The 23055-nt window shown below is 40.3% G+C and overlaps 2 protein-coding genes across 2 annotated transcripts in view; one reads left to right on the top strand and one right to left on the bottom strand.

Annotated features, from left to right (window-relative positions):
* Nucleotides 1-1521: 1521 nt before the first annotated feature.
* USP38 (ubiquitin specific peptidase 38) lies at nt 1522-21321 on the bottom strand. The gene is made up of 10 exons (XM_027729664.2): nt 20526-21321; nt 18838-18973; nt 14227-14356; nt 13873-13974; nt 11250-11408; nt 10161-10354; nt 9531-9624; nt 8584-8690; nt 6139-7489; nt 1522-1978 (listed from the first exon to the last, which is right to left on the bottom strand). The coding sequence occupies exons 1-10, from the start codon at nt 21208-21210 to the stop codon at nt 1817-1819; spliced, it is 3120 nt and encodes a 1039-aa protein (XP_027585465.1). The 5' UTR covers nt 21211-21321; the 3' UTR covers nt 1522-1816.
* A 320-nt stretch (nt 21322-21641) lies between these two features.
* INPP4B (inositol polyphosphate-4-phosphatase type II B) overlaps nt 21642-23055 on the top strand; it is a 371943-nt gene continuing 370529 nt past the window's right edge. The window contains exon 1 of the mRNA XM_039391277.1: nt 21642-22924. The gene's annotated coding sequence lies outside the window, so the exon portion shown is untranslated. The remainder of the gene's footprint in view (nt 22925-23055) is intronic.

The following is a 23055-nucleotide window of genomic DNA, read 5'->3' on the forward strand; positions in this document are numbered from 1 at the left end:
GTCTCAAAACATTCCACATTTCCACAGCTGAACCCCTGGTTCAGAGACCTACAACTGAGATAGCAATGACAAGCGTAGGTCAAAGCCAAGGTATCACAAACCGTCACAACAAAGCTTGGAAAGTATTAAAAAAATCAAAGTGAGCTGCTCTGGCTTTGTTGAGCAGTAACGTACGAACCTAGAGTAGAGTAAATAGCATAGTTTTAGTGATAATATAAAAATAGCTTGCAAGCTAAGTTACCTTTCAGACTAAACTCCATATCTTTAGAATCATACGAACAAGATTTCATTTTCCCCGACTTATTTTATGCTTTTTAAAGCATTTCCTAAGAAATTTATTTTTATACAGTTAAGCTAAAACCTGCCAGGTCTGCATGCTTTTTAAGGATATACCTTGTCACCTAGTAGAATATAAAAACCACAGCAAAACAGTGCAGAATTTTGTAAAAATACTTTAAAGAAATTTACACTTCACTCTAAGATTATTCAAGTTAAGAATTAATCACCAGGTTTGACAGTGTAACTCCTTTGCTTCTTTTATCCTCATTGCACATCAAAAAACAAAGTTGTTATTTCTGCCAAGACTCAGAAGAGTGGATCCTCCATCTCTGCTGGTCTAATGAGCAAGCAAACACTGCTCCATAGGCAGAATCATTTTGGGGCTTCTGCAGATAGAAAAAAAAACAAAACCTGAACTCACCAGAAACTTCTCACTACAAGCAAAACCTGAAGGCAAGACTTCAAAGGACTCTTAGAAGCACAGCTCCTCAGCAAAGATCAATACAGGCAGCCTTTCTGTGACTTCACAAACATTGCTTTGTATTTATGACCAGTTTTTTCTCAGCAGTGCAGGCCATGAAAGTTAGAGATCACTAGGTATGCAATCTTTTTTTAATCAAAAAATAAAGGGCAACACTTAATGCATTTCAAACTACCAGATTTTCACTTCTGAAAACTTAAAAGCTTTCTATATATGTCTTGATTTCTAATACTGACAAAAAATAATTGACTACTAACACACTTTTCTCATTTTCTGCAGCCTCAAAGTTTGTTTTAAATTACAGTACTGCAAGGCACATACAGAATCTCTTCCTTTCCAACACACAGCAGATATATTCCCTGAAATAATTTTAAAATCCTCAAAACAATTAAAAATGCTACAAAGTTAACAATTTCTATTTAAAAACATTGCTCCTACACAACATGCACTTTTTTGGATAACAACTTAGCAAATACGTATAAATTATTTTTTCTTCTTTTCATTTACAGTGGAAATAGACTGAATAATTTTTAACCTGGAAAGTACTGTATCATGTCACATTTAAGTTATTGCCTTCATTATAAATTGCATCATCTCTGAAAATCCACAAAGGTACTGGATTTGGAAATAAGCTGGGGGTGAGAGACTCCATGACACAGTTTAGCCCATGTGAAAATGGGTTTCCACATAAAGCAATATCACCGGAGTAAGAAATGAACTTTCTTCATTCAGTGGATGAGGACAAGAGAAACTGATGTAAGTGCGTTTGTTCAGTTTAATGCAATGTCATCAGCAACTACTTAAAAATCTTAGTTTTCTCTCTTTTGGGCAAGCATATCTTACTATGAAAGCAACTGAATTTTTAAGAGGTAGTTTTTCTCCATTATGCGCTTATTTATTTCAAATAAAACATAACCAAAAAAACACCAACATCTGCTTTTCAACGAGGATCAAGTCTCAAAAATTGGTACAATATCTGACAAAGTTCAATATTTTATTTGCCCTCAGCAGTACTGGGCTGCTTCGGAACCAGTGTATTCCAGGTTGTCTTCATAGTCAAAAGACTAATCTACCAACGGTACTGAACCCACCCCCTCCTCCTCCACCTGTGGGCCCACAACTTCCAGGGGGGTCGTTGTCATCAAATCCGTTGGGTCGGAAAGAGCACGAGGCTGAGGCAGCTTGAAGTGCTTGTGTTCGAGCACTAAGCTCTTGCTCCTGAAATGGAAGAATAAAGGCAATTTAAAAAACAGACACCCCAGCCTCAAGCCCTTGAAGCAGCTTATTTCTAGTAAATTTTGAAACAGCTTTTAAAGTAACGTCATTAACTCCTGGACTCCTAAGTGTCGACAGCTTTGCTGAACTTCAAGCTGAACGTTCACAGCCAATCCAAGATGAACAATTTCGTTAAACATCAGTAATTATAAGTGAAATGTAATTAAACACATTTAAGTTTATGCTAAAACCGTGTTTTATAGCAACATAGGATGTTAGTAAAACAAATCGGACTGGTCAGAAGCTAACAAAACATGAGTTTTTGATACATTTCACATGAATTTTCATACTAGCAATTTTAAAATGCCCTTGCTCTTGGTTGCAAAACTGAAATATAAACCCATTAAGTCAATGTCAATTATTTAAGAGACACTTTATTTCACTCAATCAACTGCACAGACTAACAACTACTCAGATAAAAGGCAAGGAGATGGACAAGCTATCTAGTTTCTACTTCTTGCAGCTTTTTAGCTTTCAAAGTATTATTGCTACACTAACTGTTATAACATTAGTAGGACTCTGCAACTCTCAAGTACTTTGTAAAAATCAGTCAGCTGCTGGAAAACGTACCTGCACAACTGGAGGGAACAAGAAAGCTCTGCCTCCTGCCAGATGCTTTTTCAGCTGAAAGCTCCTGAGGATTCTTAAGACATCTAAGAAGGGGATAAGCACAGGCTTCTCCCTCATTAGAGATACTACACTCTGTCTCTGGCCAACCAGTTTAATAAACCTCGCAGCAATTTTTTGTCTTTAGTATCCCATTCTCAAACTGGCCAACAGCTTCAAAAACTGAGGGAGAGAAGGCAGATGATGGGCTCTGGAAGACTAACAGGAAAAAGACAGTGGACGTGTACAAGCTTTACTCCTTTAGGAAACAAACAAAGTATTCAGGAGCTAAGGTTCACACCAACACCCTCCTTCACATGACACTTCATCACTACAAACCTCCCCAAGGCAATGGGAGCAAACTTTAAACAGGGTTTTAGTAATTATACAGGTCACCTTGAATTGTTCCTTTTCTTCTCCACCTCCTGGTGAAAGAAAGGAACAGAGCCAAAAACCTGGAAGATTGACTGTATCGTACCACCATGAAAGCACTAAACTTATGTCTTGGTCCATGTACAGGTGCTAAAAATAGTCCTTGTTGACTATTACTTTAAATTACTTTGCCCTCTTCAAAAAATACAGCCTAAGTTTGAAACTGTTGCACACTACTACAGACTGAAATGCAGTCATTTCCAAAATTATATAAGGTATTTGGAGGACACTGTCTACACTGGCAGTATTCCTCAAAGACAGTATTATGATATCTCCAGCCATAGGTGTGGATTCGTAGGCAACATCTGGCTAACTATATGACATATCACAAACTAAGTAAATTTACTGAGAATAACAAGGAAATATGAAGAACTCACTTCTAGTACCAGAAATCAACCAAATATTTTGATTAAAATAGCAGACCCTGTATAAATAGCCTGTTAAGTTGGAAAAAACCCCAATGCCAAGCTGTTTAGCTTAGAACAAAATTTCTTCTCAAAACCAAACAGTGAGAAACTCACTACACTGTACCTGGGCTGGTTTTTATTTTTTTTTCGTAAAATATTTCAGAAAAATGTTAGTTTTAATGCAGCACAGCACCAAACAAACAAACAAACAAACAAACAAAAAAGCAGCTTTCCATCCTCCCTCCTTCACTTTCATCCCTCCAGAGAACTGTTTTCTGGCAACTTTATCCCTCTCAAACCCCAGTAGTTGAGTTTTCCCTAACAAACCGAACCATAAAAGAAAATAAGCATTAACAATAGGTTTGAAGCTATATTAAATAAAAATCTTAAAACTATAGCTTAAAAGAACACTACAGTATTACAGGTAAGTTTTTTTTTTTTGCCAGGTTTAGGCAGACACACGATTTATTTTTATTGCCTTAGTGCAGTTACTGACTTATGTGCAAGGGTTGACTCGCACAGCTCTGGAGACACCCATCATGTTCAGTACAGAGTCTGACTGAGCTGCAAGCACAGACTGTGACAATCACTTGGAAATGCTCTTCAGAAGCAACCATAATGCCCTGAGAACAGAATAAACCTCAGTTGTGATCTCAGCTTCACTGCTAAGTGCATGAAGAGTTTTCCATAATGGATGGAAGGTATCTCTTTATATGCACACACACACACGAGAAACATGGAGCAGTGATCAAATCAAACTATTAAAGTTTCTTGGCAAGTATTAGTATTTAAAAACCACGCACTATTTGTGTATTCAATGCTAAAAGTGAATTATTTAGTAGTTCAAGATCTTCCATGCTTTATTCCTGCTCAGCAGTTTGTGATAAACGAGCATATTTCTTTCATCTCTCGAGGCACATATTGACTTAATGAATATTAAGCTACAATAAATTGTTCTAGTATACCACACAGCACTGACATTTTTACAAACAATAACCTTGTTTCTAAAAAAACCCAAATGTTGCATGTTTTCCAGATGATATTTATGTCAACAAATACTAAATCAGGTAAATAAAACTTGATAGTCAATACAGTTCTCTGGACCGAGGATAAAAAAGAGGATCCCCCCCTGCTTTCCACTTGTTCCCAGAATGGTTTTTTTAATTTGTTTTAAATGGAGTGGGGGCTACCCCCATTGCATGTTTAGTTATTTAAAGTGAAAATATCTTAGTTTACTATGTGGTAAACTCATATGTAACAGTAAAATAAAAGCAGTAAGCTAGAGAATTTTTCTAACCTTTTTTCTAAAAAAAAGTTAAGGCTTTCTCAAGGAGAGAAAAGTAGATTCTTAACTTAGTAGTAAATTACTAATTTAGAACTCTGAACCAAAAGAAAAATGTAAGGTCTCAGAATTACCATAATCTAATGCAGTGAATCACAGTATTAGCATTAACTTGAGAAAAACAGTAACTGAGTATTTCTAATGTGCCTCAATTAAAATGAGAAAAGGACAGGAGATCAGCAACTCTGAGATTACTAAAGCACTACAAAGCAAGCCAATACTGAAGAATACAAAACTGAAAGGTGGGTAAAATATAATAAACAAACAAATGAACCCCCCTAAAACCCAAACAAAAACAATACGGTTGGAAAATATTTCTCATTTTGAGATTAAAAAAAGAAAAAAATACAAATAGGACAAGGAGTAATGGTTTTAAACTAAAAGAGGGTAGTTAGACTGGATGTGAGGAATAAATTTCTTACAATGAGGGTGGTAAAGCACTAGAACAGGTTGTTCAGAGCTGGTAGATGACTCATCCCTGGTAACATTCAAGGCCAGGCACGATGGGGCTTTGAGTAACCTGGTCTAGTTGAAGATATCCTTACTCATGGCAGGGGGATTGGACTAGATGACCTTTAAAGGTCCCTTCCAACCTAAACTACTCTGTGATTCCACAGTCAAAGATTGCTGCTACAGAGGCCAAGAGAAAGTCAAGAGGAAATGTGGCACATAAGCAAAGACAGTCAGGGCACAAATACTTTAACCACACAGTTTGCAAATGGCAGCAGAGTTAAAATTTAAACTCTTAGTTCTCTTGTTAATGTTTGTAAAATACCAGCAAACAGAAAGGAGATTACAGCTAGGGGAAGTTCTGGGATCAACAGGCAATGTGCAGCTGGCAGTGCTGGTCCACACAGGGATACAGAACAGGCAGCAAAGGGAAAATGGAATCTAGTCACCAGCATTCATTCAGTTGTTCTAGAATTTGGGTAAGCACAGCTGTGTAAGTAAAACTTCACTACAAATGAAAATGCACTATTAAGGGCATCACTTAGAAGTTTCTAAGTATAAAGGCAATGGAAGTTTGAACCCTTTGAAGCCTCTCCTGGAGAGGTCATTTAACCACTTGTAATTCCATACAAGCATCTCCACTAAAAATTCAAACTGAAATGAGTTTATACCATTTTCCTTGGTGTTTCCCATCTAATAATGACAACCTTACCATCAAACCTGTCCAGCAACATCATGATGGAAGCCAGGTTGGTGATTTATAAGGTTAATATACCAGAATACTCAAAAGCTAACTTGTTCGTTCCTTTAGATTGCCTCTTGTGAGGCATAAGACCATCACCCTTCACACAAAACTTTCGTCTTACCTGCAAGTACAGTTTGTTATCTTTTGTAATTGCATCCATGAGGTCCTTTTGTAAAGGAGGGTCTCCATTCACCCAGAGTCCATTTGCCGGATTGGTGTTGAAGCCACAGGTGCTATTTTGCTTTTTGTAAAACAGAACATAAGCAGTGTCCTTTGGAAATCTACTGGTAATTTTCTGGACTGACTGAAATGAGGTAAATGTCACTCTGCTGTCATTGAACAGAAACCATTCTCTTGGCATCTCAGTGTCCAGCTCATTTTCTACGACAGTACAAGGACTCTCCTCTGTCAACAACTTATCCTGAGGAGAAACTAAAGAAAGAGCTGTAGACTGGTGGCAGAGCCCTGAAGGCCCTGACCCAGTAACATTTCTAGCATAGGAATAGTAATGTCCACTTTCAGAGGATACACCAGAATGCACTACCACAGAACTTAGCACGTAGGGCACCAATTGTGGGCAGGTCACTTCATCAGCACCTGAGGGCTTCAGTTTTTTAGCAAGGTTTTCTCCAGTATCGGAAATCTCAACACCAACAGACCAACTTCCCGAAACTACTGCTACAGGGGATGTTATGCTTTTGACTGGCAGTTCCAAAACAAGTGGTAGAGACACATTGTCCAAGATTTTGCGCCTTATATGACACTTTGGATCATATGAAAATCTCAAAAGAGTGAGAATGAGGTATTCAGGTTCCTCAATGATTTGCATAGTTTTCTCAGCATTCTGTAGAGAGGCACACTTTTCACAATAATACTTATTGTCTCCACTAAGGATCTCAGGTGCCAGAAAATAATTGAGTAAGTCTGTAACTGACAGGGTATTTTTACCTACTAAGTGAGTCTGAGACATATCCCTATTACTCTGAACTTGCTTGAGTTCAGAAATTGTGGTGTTCTCAGAGTTTGGCTCAGCAGAAAAATCTTCTATGGTTCCTTCATTCATTATCGTGTCACATCCATGATTTACATCCAAATTATTGAGAGGTGTTTCTGCAGCAGGACTAGTTGCTAAAGTGTTAGTTTGCACCACATAGTCGTCCTTCACTTCAGAATGTTCCATACATTTTGGGCCATTCTCCAAGGAAGTTGGAGGACAGAAAGCCAGAGAGAGATCTGTGAAAGCCTCTTCCTTTTGAGACATACTCTTGCAGTTCAAACAGCATATGGTAGTCTTCAATTTTCCTCCAAACATCTTCTCTATCAGAGTTCTTTCTTCACTTTCCATACAAGGTGCTTCAGCAAATACTTGTGTTTTATGGACAGCTTCTTGTGCCTGTGACTCTTCATTCATTATACTTTCAGAACTCTTTGCTGAAGACAATGCTTTCAAAGTTCTCTCTTCTTCATGCAGCCTGAACACAAAGAAAAATAAATCCAAGTAACTGGGCTATTTTCCAATCAAATATTGCTGCACTATTTCAGACTTTTTTTCTCAGCTTTGCTAAAAATTATAGATGGTTAAGTGGCTAGAAGTGTCTTACACTAAAAAAAGCTGTTGGTTATTTTTTATACAAGCAAGCTGAACCGCAGAGGTCTGGGCTATCCAAAAGTATGAGAGGCACAAATGCATTTAGTGTGGGTTTTATTATATATAACAGAACACAATGGATATATTGAAAGAACTGGCAAGTATTAAAAAAACTAACAATGTTTTTATTATTTACCATTACATTATCTTAATAAATCTGCTCTCCAGTTGACTGGTTCTGTATGTCAGATTTTGTAAGAGAATAAGCAGCTATTTATCTACTGCCAGACATTTCCAAAGAAAAGGTCAAGATTCTGTAGCCAGGAAAGTTAAGAAACTACAGCAAGAAAAAAACCAAACCAAAAAAGAAACCCAAAACGAGGAGGAAAAAAAAAAAAGAGAACACTATTTCACTATTGAGATAAGCTTCTTCAGAAGTGTAATCTGTCTTAAAGCAGTAATGCTTAAGCCACATCTCAGTAAGCCAAAAATAAAGAGGGCTACTAATAAATTTAGGTATGTTTGTTTTATCTCTGCCACAGTTAATTTGCTTGCTTATTAAACTGGTTATAAATGCACGTCCATTTCTGTGACTTATGGGACCTGTATGAAATATAGCTGTCTCCACCAACATGAAATTCCAGGAGCACAAACTGCTTGCAGCAGCCACACTAATTTTACAACAGGACCACGACTCTAAACATAATACCCATGTTTACATTTGTAAAAGTGGCACATTGTTACCACTATAACCTGTTTTCAATTATGTGGATACTAGAAGGCATCCAGACTTTACCACAGATTAAGTCCATGAAGAAAAGCAGTTCATAGGACCTACAGAAAACCAAAGACAGGAATGAGGCTGAAAGTTCCTGATCCCCACTCAAGCAGTGGAATTGTTACACAACTGCTCCTAAGAGTTCAACAGTGTGTGGTAAGACTGTACATTCATTCCCATTAATGGCACAACACTCGTACCTGTCTAGCAGGAATCTGAGATATTCTGAGCAGTCCTGCTGGGATCGAGGGGTGAACCATGGTGGCCTGGAAGCTTCAAAGAAAATTCTAGGAGCATATGCCTCCCTCTGTTTGTGTAAGAGAAGCACAGGCAAGGTCACATAAGAACTTCAAAAATTGGTTATATTATTTTAATATTGATCACTGAACTTTGGACTACATTATCCTAGAGTAACTGAATGAAACACATGGCACACAAACATTTAAGCAACTTAATCATACAAAGGGAGAGCTATTAATTTCGTAGCAATCAATTCCAGTACAAAGATAAAATCAGTTGATCCTGCAGGCAAATATTAAACGTGTAGTGAATGTAAACCAGATATTATGCATAATAGCAGCTACTGTTCTTGCTGATGGGTTAAAAAACCTGTTTTCTTTCTTCAGAACACCAGTATTTCATAAGCACAAGTTATTTTTAAGCTGATCCAGCCTCACCCCCTTCATAAGTTCATTGTTATTATTCAAAGAGAAAGAAGCGTCTTATGTCTTTCTAACATTAACAGAATGTTCTGAGTATTTAATAAAGTTCACTTTAGAATTCAAACTAAAATAAAATTTGGTGTAAAAATCACTGCAGGAAGTCACAGATTGTCCTAGAAAGTTATAGAAAGTCAGTCTGTATATCCAGTCAGGTCTTATTTGGATTTTCTCATTTTGGCTTCTCAAAGAAAACCTGTTACTGCCCACTTGTAAAAACAACAAAATGCCAACATCTTCCACTTACGAAATACACCTCTCTAAGTCTATCCACACCATCTGAGCATTTGGAGACAGATTCATTCCCATAGAAACATATAATATTTACATTTAATATACTCAAGAGGACTCCCATGGCATCATCTTCGTTACCATTTTGGTATATAGAGGGAGGCTTAAAAAACAGCAGATGAAATAAACTGACATACCTGTGTATGGGCCAAAAATGCAAAAAGATGCTGTAATTTTCTCATTAGTGAATTACAGCCATTTAGATTCAGAGATAAAACATGTCTTCTGAAACTGAAACGAAAGAGAGAGGCATTAGTTTCCTTGCCAGATTTCTAACAATGCAGTTATCATTCCAGCTCAGATAATTACTCCAAACTGAAGGACCACAAAGTATGTAACACTTCCCTTTAATACCTGGACTCTGCTCTAGTGCAGATGCAAAACTACTGTGCAGTAAGAACTAACACTGCAGAACACCTGTTCCTTCAAACATTTAAATGTGTAAGAATGGACTACAGACAGACAAAATTTTTTCAATATCTTCCAGATTATCATAAAAGCATCACCACAAACTTTTACGATACTGAAGTGAGCAAGGACAGTGAGGAAAGAAGGTCTTGTCTTTTGACACGGGTCAGAAAGATCAGGCTTTTAATGGCTAAAATTGCAATTTCACAGAGCTGGACTTCTACAAAGCTGAGTGCAAAGAAACCCACTCAGCTCTAGCAAGCTGAGAGATCCCAGGACATGTTACTATTCTGTGAAAATTAAGAATGCAATAACTGCAAGACTTAATTTGCAATGAAGAGCTGTTAAGAACAACTTACTCTGTAGCCATAAAAAGTGCCTGAATAACACTGTTCATGTAGCAAGTATTTCCTAAATTTATTAGACCTGTCTTCCCAGTTTCAGATTTTCCAGAAAGTCTAGATAAACAAGATGGCAAAGAACTGGATTGAGAAGTCCAAGCACTCTGACTGAGAATCATCTTAATCTTCTCTTCAGTGGGTTTGGGCATATCCTACAAGAGAAACATTTAACACACTTCTTAGATTTCTGTATTTGATTTTATAATAGGTCCTGCCATTCAGCAGTATTGTATCTTCCCTTGCTCCCCAATTCTCCTTCAAGGCCTTGCTATCCCTGATAGCCTAAGAGACATAACACCCCACCCCGTCCCCCCAAGCCTCCTCCTTCCAAGCTTTCTTTATTCAACTCTCAAATTGCAGGAATAAGGGGTACCTGGAGTTAAACTGATAGGGGCTTTTAAGTGTCAAAACATCTAACTGCAATACCAGTGATATAAAATAAGGCAGTAACACTCAAGTCTTCTTTGTGGTTTTTGTTTGTTAGGTTTGGTTTTGTTTTTTATTTTTTTATTTCTTTTCAATTTTATTTTATTTGTTTAGGAGTGTTGGGTTTGGGCTTTTTTTTTTTTTTTTAAAACAGCATAGGCCAGCATCCCTTACCCACAGAGGCCTGCAGTACCCACTGCAATATCCATGCTGCTTGGAAGCTAGCCAAAGGTTACCACCACCCCAGGTACTTCTTTTTAATACCATCAGCATTCTTAACTTATATTTGCAGCTACAGATTCTAGCTTGGGTTGAAATGAAATGCCTAGAATAAACTTCATGAAGGTATATTAGTTGTTACATAAGGCTTAAGAAATTAGTTTGTACTTTTAATAAAGGATCTCATTTCAGGCTTTTCTTAAAGCCTGCTACAATCCTATCACAGACACTCAGGAAAATTTTTCTACCATATTCCAAGCACAATAAGAATTGACATGAGATTATGTGGTTAGCTCTTTTCTCCTAGTGGAAGTGCTAAAGAATTTAGATAAGTGGAATTATAGCTTCGTATCTGGAAAAACAAAACAAAAACATTCCACCCTCTCAACATTCCTAACGTACCTTAATAGCTTCCAGAATGGGCTCATAGAGCTCTGGGAATCCTGAATAATGATACATCATGCAGTGTATCAACTCAGACAACTGCATCAGAAAGGCTGTACTGGAAGGCAAGCCATCTCTTTTGAAGGAGTGAACCAAACTGACCACGTGTGGGACAATCTGAAGGGGGAAACAGAGAAACAAACAGAAAGGTGTGAATTGCAGTTTCCTATTTTCCTTTCCTTCTACAAACAACTTCATTGAACTTCATTGTTTTATATATGCCAAAGGACAGGGGACCTTTTGTTATTAAATAAGAAGTGGTTGAGAAACAATGACTTGAAAAACGTGCATTATTCTTCACTCATGATGATTTTCAAGCAGCACAATTAATTATTCAATGCTCTCTTTAGCTCAGATAGCAAATTTTGGAACTTTATGAACTGAGAAGGTGCATGCTAAGATTTTAACTGGTCAAATGCCAAAAGTATGGATCTTTTTACGGATATTAACTGCCAACATTTTCCTTGTGTGCCACCACTAGCAGTTTAGTATCCCGTTCCAATTTCATGGATAGGGTTTTTAAAACAAACCTCTCAGTTTTCCTTAAACAGAATTTAATGCTTGGGATCACAAGCCAATGAATACATTCCTGCTATTCCAGCTTCCAAGAGGGACACTGGCTCACAGCTCCACCTAGCGAGGGAGCTCAGCTCCACAAACCACATAATTCAGCATGAACTCAAAAAGTTTATCAAATCTATGGCCATCTATTTGTGGATTAGTTCTGATTCATTACCATTTTAAATTGGGTATAAATCAGAAGTGTTTACTCCATCTCCTTCCTCTTCTTCAGCATAGCTCTCTATTCTTAAGTGCATGAGACTTATTTTACATATTCTTAATTTATTTCATTAGTCTTAATTTATTTCAAAGCAATTCCTAAAGAGTAGGGAATCCTCACTGTGAACAAAAATATTTCAGACGCCTTTGCCAGTTTCCAAGTGATCAAAATTGATTAACTTTGAAAGAAGTTCATGGAATAATTACTCATTGCTAATTACTACCGAACAATTTGTAAGGTAAAGACATGATATACAGAACAGAAATTATAAGAATATTGTAATTTTAGGAGAGTATACCAATTACAAGAATTAACATACTTCAAAACACCAAAGTAAAAGGGGACAGGTGCAAAATACTAATTTGCCACTTTTTCCAACATTGTTTTCTTTCTCTGAGTATAAAATATATTTTTACATCTCTGAGAAACAAACCCTACTCTCTTCAGGTAAGCAAAATATCCCCTGTTTAAAAAGAAAAACACCAAGAGGAAGTGTTCAATGTACTACAGATTCAACAGTGAAAGTTGCAATGCAAACATTCCCTCTTTCAGTTTCTAAAATCCAACTAATTTATGCTAATGATGCTCAAGTATAAGGAGGGGGAATGTTATCTCCGATGCACTGCCAAGTAAATTAATTTATATTTATCAAAGGTGTATTCAACCATTTCACAAAAGTCAAACCATTTGTTATAAAAAAGTAAACAAGTAGTTTAGGTGCAGGAAAATATTACAGAATACTAAATGATAGCAGTAGCTCAAAAATGATAGTGAAGACTGTTTAAGATGCAGCAAACACTGTCATGAAATCCTGAAGAGAGATGTTTATGCAGTACTGTACGCAGCCTACAGTAAAAATTTTCTTTGTTAAATCAAATTCCTATTTCTAGAATAAGTTCTCTCATATTTTACATTTCTCTCTGTGTTTTGTCTCTCTCAGAAACACAGAAAAAAAGTAACACAGCCAATACATGAAATATTTATATTTTGAGCATACTCAAGGCTACTTGGTTCTTTCATTTGTGACTCGGATTTCTATCTTAGGCCAAAATTAGGGTGGTGGAAGGAGGAGAGAGAAACTGTCGACATCTACCATTAAAAAACAGTGTAACAGGCATAAGGCAATTACTGTGACATTAAACAAAGGGTTTGATATCCCTTCAGAGCCTTGGGGACAGCAGTGTGCCAGGCTGTTACTATTAAATCTCAGACGTATTTCACTTAAACTTTAAGCTGAAAACTGAGTATGGGAACATCTTGCTGTATTAATACCAACATTCACTGTGGTACCCTCTTATCTCTGGCCTTAACTAGTGAACTGCATTTTGAAGAGGGGCCATTAAAAATAGTCTCCTTCAGTTTGTCTATATGTACACTGAAACACAGATAGCACAGCTTTCTTGAGGTGAAGTATTTCCTGGTCTCATGAACCTTTTGAGAGTGACTAGGCTACTTAGGGAAGATAACTGGTTATCTGTTTTCCCCAGACAGCCCAGCTTTATCAGCCAATTTCACACCACATAAAATGGATTACCAGCAGCACACAATCAAACTGTGGTGCCCAGATACTACTGCCAGAAATATGTTCACACAAGGAAGAACAATGCTTACTTCCAGTTATTAAGGGGGTGAATCTGGAAGTTAAAAAGCCCAGTGGTCTGTGACCACTGGAATCTGATTCTAGCACCTTCAACAAAGACAAAATCCACGTGCATCAATTCTATTACTCTTTTTGTTACACTTTAGAAACTGCACGAGTGACATTTCAAAGGACTGACACTCATTTATTTAGTAACTTACCAAATGAAAAGCTTCTGGAGAATGCTGAAAACTAAGTAACATGTGCGAAAGGACAGCAAGGGCACCAGGCCTCACTAGAGGAAACCAAAGTCGATTAAAGACCTAAAAAAACATACATTTATTTCAGTATATCTGGGAAGTAAAATTTCAGTAAACATGTAAGCACATCTCCAAATATACAACCATTTGAAAGAGACAATCATTACATGCAACTGAAAGCTACAGATACATTTACGTGATATTTGCAGAAAAAGAAGATACTATCTGTTGCAATACACAATTGTGAAGCAATTGCATAGCTGTTACAAATTCCTTTCCCTCTCCTTCAGTTTTGAATGCACTTTTCCAACATACCAATTCGATCTTAAGCAGAGTGACATCAATGAGGATGGTGAATTTCTGGACTGCAGCCAATCCTTTCAGCAGTGCAATCACCCATGTTTCCACATGCTGAGCCAGAGGCCAGGATAACCAGTCAATCATTCTGAAAGACAAATCAAGAACAAAAACAAAAAAAAATAGAAATACCACGATGTCACTAACTTTAATCTCCACAAAAAAGATTGTCTATATGACACACAGAGACTCACAAGTTAGGTAAATGGTAAAATAATTTTGATTCTACCTCAAGCCATTTAACTCTGAAATTAATAATGATCTATTTAATATATCAGCAGTACATACACATCCCCCCAAACACATAAGCATATAAAATTAATTATTATGTATTGTTACTTGTTATTCAAGAATGTGAACCATGATTGCATAGACATTAAGCTAACATCTGGCAAAAACCTATTGCTGAAGGTACAGAAGTGCCTGTACCTGAGAACCTCCTCTCTGACCCCTTTTACCCCAAAGCAGACCAAACCCAACTATTAAGGAAGCTTCTTCAACTTAGAACTACATTCCTGGAAGCCAACTCAAATATTCTCAATTAAAATGGTCAACTCTAAGAATTTTAAATACATTGCAGAAGGTGTTATAAGGATCTTATAGTAGCTATCAGCAGCCTGGGGTCTACATGAGTCTCGGAAGTAGGAATTTCACTAGAGCTACGAAAAAGGAAAAGCGAAGGGACTTCCTGTGCCTAGAAAATACAGTGAAATATCAGCAACAGAAAACAGAAGTATCACTCTAAATTAATAGACAAATTATACTCATCCTTGAGTAGATTAGTTGAAGCAATTCTAAGACACAGACAATACTGTAAGGCAATGCCAGCTAAAACATGAAATTTAGGCTTTGTTCTTCTGAGATTTACTTGGTAATACTTTGGATTTTGTTTAAACTGTCCACTAGCTCCCCTTCTCAGAACCAGATGAGGCAGCACTAATTTAGTGGAAGGAAAAATTTTTACCATGAGGGTGGTCAGATACTGAGACCAGTTACTGAGGCTAAGCTGCCTCTATCCTTGCAGGAAGCTCTTAACTCAGATGGACGAGGCCCTGAGCAATGTCTGACTTCAAAACTGGCCCTGCTCTGAGCAGGACTGGGCCAGATGACTTCGAAAGGCTCCAGTCAACCCACAGAACACTAAAATTCTATTCCACGATGCAGTAAAAACAGGGAGTTCAAACAGTAGTACTTCACTACTTTTCTGAAAAAGTTCCTCATAAAGATTGATTATTTTAAGAGGCTAAATTCCAGCATGGAACTGAACGGGTTGCAAGTAAGCAGTCTAATAAACAGCCACCACCACTACAAGAGGGCACAGAGTTAGTCATTATCAATCTGAAGCAAAACTATCAGCCCCTATGTTCTCCCTGGAGATTAAGAGTTCCAAACAGACTGAAATCAGGATTTCAGTCCTCAGATGCCAAACTAAAAAGATAATCATGGTCTTTAGCAACACCAGACATGTATTCTGGACATGCTGTATTACCAGAAACACCCTAAATTTACACTGAGTTCATAATTAGGACCTGAAAAATGTATAGTACCATCTGCACATATAACATTCAAAGGTTTCTCTAAAATAAGGCATCAGTAGGACTGCCTTTTTAACAAAGAAGTACAGATCTCACCAAGTTTCTTCCACGTTACTACAAAAAAACCCGCATCTGTGAAAAAACACGGCAACATCATAATCACTGCTCTGAATTTACACAAAGCTCTCATTTCTCAAGATGTTAAATTCAAGAGTTTATTCCAAGCACCCTTTCCATGTACTTTTTAAAAAGGAGAAACAAAGATGCAGGTCAAAACTGCTTTAGCCTGCAAAGAGAGAATCCTAACCTAAAAACAGGCCCCCAAACTCAAAGTCCTACAGTCTTCAAATCTTCCCCCTCCCTATTTGTAGGATTGATATTTTTCAGCAGCAGCACAAACACCTGCACAACTAATTTAAGCCTAATGACAATATATTTGGTTTTCTTAATTAGCTTTTTACACAAGTAAAGAGTATCTGATTACTTGTGTACTTTCAACCACACTGACTCACAAACTCCAAGTGAATAACACTGCTTTTAGGTGGGAGCTGGGGCTCCTCTTATTCAACCCCATTGCTCTGGCTACAGGATGGGCCATGCTGTGTCATCTCTAGTCAGTATAAGTAACTACTTAACTATTCACCATTGTTACTAATAGGACAACTGCTGTTACTTGAGTATGATTAACCTTGTAAAGAGAAGCCTCATTCTCTCTGTAATTGATACAGACAGAATTCCCATCCTTAAAATCTGTTTTTGTTCTGAAAGCAAGAGTTAATGCTGTTAAGAGCAGACACAAAAGCCAGAAGAGGAAACAGAAGTAACTTATAGACACGCTTGAGACTGTCCCAAAAAGCATCAAATCTTAGATCTGGTAGGCAAAGATTAGGTATTTTGGTTACTAAATTCTCTCTGCACTGCATTTACTTGGCTCCTGCTCTGTTGCAATCAATGACTGCTTTTTTACTACAAAAGCAGATAATCATGAATATAAACACAGATTTTTTTGTGTTTGACCAGATAAAGAGAACTTTAAAGGCCTCAAGAGTACCTTCTGCCCCATACCACCCTAAAATGAGCAGATCTGTTACCCATGTATGTGCCTAATAAGGACAGTATTTTTGATATCTATAAACCACTCCCCGAACAAATCTATTAATCTTTTAATTGAAAATTATTTAGTACTTTGTGTTCAACTTTAGACAGACTCTGCAGTGTCACAGAAGTTCTACTTAAGAAGTGAGCAACAAGGTCTCTACTTTGCAGTCACCAAAGCTCTTCTGACTCTCATCAGGAGACCCTGTCATGCCTGGTGTTCTGCATCTCCTGGGAATGCTGCAAGCCTGATGACAGCATGGTCATTTGGTGCTCCAGACATTCCAGCTGCATTAACCTCTCCATAACTGCTCCACTAAGCCAGAGGAGAGTAAACATTGCAAAGGGTTGCCAGAGGTAGAAAAAGAAACTGGATACAGCGTTGACATGAGTCTCCACAAAAAAAAGTAACAAGGAGTATCTAAAGTTCATGGAACAAAACTAGAATTTCTTAAGATCGAGTATTACTTCAAAAAATGAACAAGGCAAGTAAGACAACATTGCACCTCCAAAAACAAGAAGGAAAACCCCCACCACATGGCCAGTACTAAAAAAAGAGCACTTATTTGATAATAACAGCTCCTACTGTAACCAAAGCTCAGCACTGCATTACTTTCCTAAGCAGAGGCACACGGGAGCCATTCTAAAGCTAAAATTTATGACCACACTGTGTTGGTACAGTAATACAACATAAACACTAAAATACACTAACATGAAAATTAATCCCCAGCATATTACTCTCAAATTTTTACCATGAACAAATCTTTCTGAATTTCCCAGCTCTGACTTTCAGACTGGGCACACAGCTTTGGTAAAATTTGTTTAGTCTAATAAATTTTTTTAAAATCCCTAAACAACATGCCTTACCCCAAATTATACTACTAATGCTGCTTCTTTTCATTGTGTTTTCAACTGAAATACAGCTTCTCAATTTAATGTAAATGCCAGGAACGTTTTCAGTGTGAAAAAACCCTCACTATTTCACCAAGATATACAACTGCTACATTACATGAATGTCTAGTTACTACACCACACAAACAGATGTACTTAAAAATACTGCAGACATTAAATTTTTAGTTGAAAGTAACTTCTTAAAAGTTGCTTTTATAAACAAAAAATTCTAACAGCCTCCTGTTTAACTGCTTTACTCATTCTTCTATCCCTCAGTACTCAATAATTTCAATAGGCTTTAAAAAATAATTCAAAGAACTTCAAGGTCTTCATCTTTCTCCCACTGCCACCTTTTTGCATCACTGTTATTCACATATCTGAAGATGCTAAGATATCAAGACTGCAATCTGAATCCCCAGAACATCCAAAAAACCTCTGAGGGCCTGAGTGAAGATGGTAATGTTCTCTGTGAATCCTACTAAAAATGGGGAAGACATCTAAGCAGAAAAAACCCTCAAAACTAAGCAGTAAAACTCATTTCTAACTGTCTCCTCTCTTTAGAGAAGAGGATGGGCAAGGAGATGACAGATAAGACAACCATGTGACACCACTCTACTTCTTGGAAAAGCAGAAAGGTTCATGTTCTGAAAATATGGGCTTGTTTCTCTACTTGACTGTAAACCCCATGAAGTTTCCTATTTATGCCATTTTCCATAAGGTGGGAGATCTACACGTCATCTAAAAGGAACACAGGTAGCTTCTTCCTAGCTTCTATTTAACCCTCTTCTTCATCCACCCTTGTAAAGCATGAGAATGAAGCCACAATAGCAATGAAGGCAGCAATCTTAAACTAAAACCATGCCAGTAATATCCATGGCACCATAAATATAGTATATGGAATACCAGTTTAAAAGTTCGTCTTTTTAACATTTTTTTGTTTGTTTGTTTAGCTGGGTTTTTTTTCATGGAACCCAAGTGACAAATAAATTCAAAAAAAGGAAAGATTAAGAAAGAGACTCTTCTCTCCCTTTACAAGGAGACACATTACCTGCACAGAGCTTGAGTCATACTTGCATCTTTCACATTTGGATCTGTAGTAAGGCTCCTGATGAGTACTGTAATCATCTGTAGTGGTATGTGCTGCACAAGGCTTGCCAGTGCAACAGAAGGTTCGAAGGAAGTATCTGTAACAACCGAACATGACATAATGTAAGAAACTAAAAAGAAAACCCCATAGGGAAAAAATTAAGATTTATTTTCTAAACAACATCTTCACTACAGTTGAAAAGTGAGAATGAATCTATCCTACGTCTATCATCACAAACCAAACCAAAATTAAAACATTTCAATTAAGGACAGCACTGAATTACAAACTCCTTCTGTTCTTTTAATACACAGGCAAGAAAGTGACAATCTGCCACTTTCTTCCTCAGCCCTAAACGGAGCTGAGAAGTGGGGTTTATATTTTTGTAAAAAAAAAATAAATATTACCAGTTATACTTGATGTTAAGCCTAGGGATTTAATGCAGCTGACATTTCCCATGTCCTGTCTCAGCAACTGTCTGATAACCATACCAGTTAGGGCAAAATATGATGTTAAGTTTCCCAGGTATCCCAGTGGTAAAGGCACTTTCCCATGGGAACTAATACAGTACTTCGTAGATTTCTGATGTCAGAAAGGACCTATTTGCAATCGCATTTCCATCACTCAGGCACAGAATGCTTCCTAAAATTGCCAGCTTTTATACACTTCTTTCATACCCCCCCAATTTGGTAATCAGTTCCAAGACTTAAGGTATCCCTCTCGAGGAAGTAAGGAGGAAAAGAGGAATTCTTTTCACAGAATTGTTAGGGTTGGAAGGGACCTCTGGAGGTCATCCAGCCCAATCTCTCTGTCAAGGCAGGGTCCCACAGCAGGTTACACAGGAACACATCCAGGTGGGTTTGGAATGTCTCCAGAGAGGGAGACTCCACGGCCTCCCTGGGCAGCTGTTCCAGTGCTCTGCCACCCTCAATGTAAAGTTCTTCCTCGTGTTGAGGTGAAACTTCTTGCGTTTCAGTTTATGGCCATTGCTCCTCATCCTGTCACTGGGCACCACCAAAAAGAGTCTGGCACCATCATTTGGGCACCCAACCTCGAGATATTTATACACATTTTGCTACTGATAGTTTTAATTCTAGGAGAACACCTAAAACTCTGTTTTGGTACATCATTCAAAGCATTGCTGTAAGAGATTGGATTCGTATGTCACTGGGGCCAGCTTGGAGTCCTCATGGTCACAGCCTGCATGCCAAAATGCCTATTTCCTCACTAAGTTAAAAGAAATCTCTCGAGGAAAAGTCTGTGGTTTTTTTCTCTTTACACGACTTCAAGGTATTAAGAACCAAAGGCTCTACAAAAGTTTGCTGGGAACTCTTGGGAGTCATATATAAGTAAAACGTCTGGGCAGCGCGTGGCTTGGACCCAGGAGTTTTTCCAAACACCGTGCTGCTCTGCAGCTAAATAAATCACTATTTCCCCTCTAGCTTTTACGAGGGAAATAACAAAGGCTTTGCCTTCTCGCTGGTCAGAAAGTTGCGCTTTAGCACCCGGGCGAGAAAACAACGGTTCCAACGAGACGCCTGCAAAGCGACCACTCGCGAGCACCAGGGCTTCTCCTTCCCGCTGGACAACCTCCGCCCCACGTTACCCCGCACGGCCCCCGCCTCGCCGTACCCCCACCCCCTCCCGCTCACCGGCGGCGGAGATGACGGCGAAGAGCTCCTGCAGGGAGGGCAGCAGCGTGTCGGGCTCTGCCTTCCAGACGCTCCGCAGCAGCGCGCTGACCTGCGTCACCTGCGACACGTAGAGGCGCAGCTCAGCCTCCCGGGTGCCCTGGCTCTGGAAGTGCGCGATGCTGCGCACCAGCTGCTGGCAGAAGGCGAGCGAGAGCTTCCTGCCGCGGGGCAGGCACTGCGGGAAGTCTCCCAGGAGCTGGCAGAGGCGGGCGCAGAGCGGCGGCGCCGGGCGCTCGCACACCAGGCGCAGCGCCTCCACCTGCAGCAGCTCGAAGAGCTCCAGCACCGAGGGGCAGCTCATGATGAGGCGCAGCCCCGCCTGGATGTAGTCGAGGATGGCGGGGTCGCGGTTGCTCAGCTCGCCGTAGCCGCGCTGCAGGAGCCCCAGGACGAGCCCGCGGTTGAAGAAGGCCTCGAACTCGTCGCGGTGGAAGCGGCCGTAGGCGTCCAGCACCTGCCGCCCCACCTGGCGCTGGAAGGGGTCGGGGCCCTGCAGCACCAGCCGGGTGCCGAGCGCGAACATGGCGCGGCACTGCGCCTGGCTCAGCGGCGTCTCCGCCGACTCCACCACGCGCCGCACGATCACCCGCTTCAGCGGCAGCGGGTGCGACGAGCTCACCAGCCCCTCCAGGATCTTGTCCATGGCTCCGGGAGCATCGGCCGGACGGCAGCAGCGGCGGCGGCGGCGGCGGCAGCAGCGGCGAGCGGCGGCCGCACCAGGCCTCGGCGGGGAACGCCGCCGCCGCCGCCTCCCCACCGCGGCCCTCCCGCCGCCCCGGCGCGCAATGTCCGCCGCCCCTCCTCCTGCTGCTGCTCCCCCGCTCTCCGCCTACGGCGCTCGCTGCCGCTGCCGCTGCCGCCGCCGCCGCCGCCGCCCGGCCCCTCGCTCCGGGCGGCCCCGGCGCCGCTCCCGGCCCGGCCGAGCGCTGCCCCCGACCCGGAAGCGGAGCGGGCGCGAGCGGGAAGCCGGCCCGCCCCCCCCCACCGCCCTCTTCACCCGGCGGGCGCCGCGCACGCGCGGGCGGGCGGCGGTAACGCCCCGCCCCTCCCGTGAGGGGGGATCCAGAGAGGCTTTCCCTTCTCCCCCCTATCCCTCCCGTGCGGCGGGAGCCGCACGGGAGGGATAGGGGGGAGAAGGGAAAGCCTCCAGGGAGCCTCCCACTTCAAAGCCGGTGTGGCTGCTCCGCTGTCACCCGCTCCCCCCCCCCCCCGCGCACATAAGGTCTCGCCGGGACGCCCCCGGTGTGTGAGGCGGCGGTGCCGCCCTCAGGCTTGGCGTGCGCAGCCCGTCGGCGTCCTCCTGTGTGTTTATTGCTTTAAATGCCGCTCGTGGTTCCTTTAGCTTTTGCTGGGGTTTGGGTGCCGGCCGGCAGCGCTCCCTTAGAGGAGCCTCTGCTCTTCAGCAGCGGCTCTGGCAGGGCGGCGATTAATGCCCGACACGCATCCGAGGGTGTTCCCATCCTTATCTTGTTAATGTGTCTTGCGTTTTCATACCTCGTTTCCAGCACGAGGGGAAAAAAAAAAAACAAAAAAAAACCACAAAACCCCCAAAGTTCCGCGATTTTCAGGGACTAAGTGTTATCATACAATCACAGAATGGTTTGCCTTGTAAGGGTCTCAAAAAGTCGTCTTGTTCCAATCCCCCCTGCCATGGGCAGGGATGTCACCCACTGGATCAGGCTGCTCAGGGCTCCACCCAACTTGGCCATGTTACCTCTCGAGAACCAGGCAACGTGAAAAGTCACAAAGTTGTGTTAAAACCATGATCACCCGTAAACAAGCTGGAAACCAAACTCCACTTCCTTACTCAAATAAAATCCTTTAGGCCAATTCACTGGTGACAGAAGCTGGGTGTGCTGGCAAAGCCTTCTCCTTGGTTCTCTGTTGCTTCATCCAAACATCTGCGTGCTATGAGGTTGAGTAATACCTGTTATTCAGCATCAGGAGAGCAGGGAAGATGAGCCCAATTAATCCCTGGTAGTATTTGAAGTAGAACAGGTGCAGAATCTGAGCTGGAGCTTAGCTTGAGGACAGATACTGTTAACTTAAGGGTAAGAAAAAAGACCCACAAACACTACAGGGACAGCTGTAAGATACTACAGCTGTCAAAAAAACCAAAACACTAAACCAAGAAGTTCAGAGTTAACTTGAAAATTGAGTCCACTGTTTATAAAATATTTAAATTGCCCAATTAAACTGCTCAGATAACTTGAACTTTTCTCCTCTGTCCTCCAGTTTTCTGTTTGCTTCTCACAGATGTAAACTCTGGTTCTAGGAATCCCTGTGCAATTACTGAGTCACTACAGTCCAGTATAAATTGTGTTGATCAAGGGCTTTTTTACAAGAACTTAATAAAGGTCAGAGACTGTTACCACCACCATCTTAATTATCTAAATTGTGTTTGTAAAGTACATTATACTGGAATGATATGTTCTTTTTTTTTTTTTTCAAAAGGACTTTGTAGTTAATAATATCCATAAAAAAATTA

Source organism: Pipra filicauda, unplaced genomic scaffold (assembly GCF_003945595.2).
Source record: "Pipra filicauda isolate LSUMZ 115617 unplaced genomic scaffold, ASM394559v2 scaffold92_size2517590_pilon, whole genome shotgun sequence".
Lineage (NCBI taxonomy): Eukaryota > Metazoa > Chordata > Aves > Passeriformes > Pipridae > Pipra > Pipra filicauda.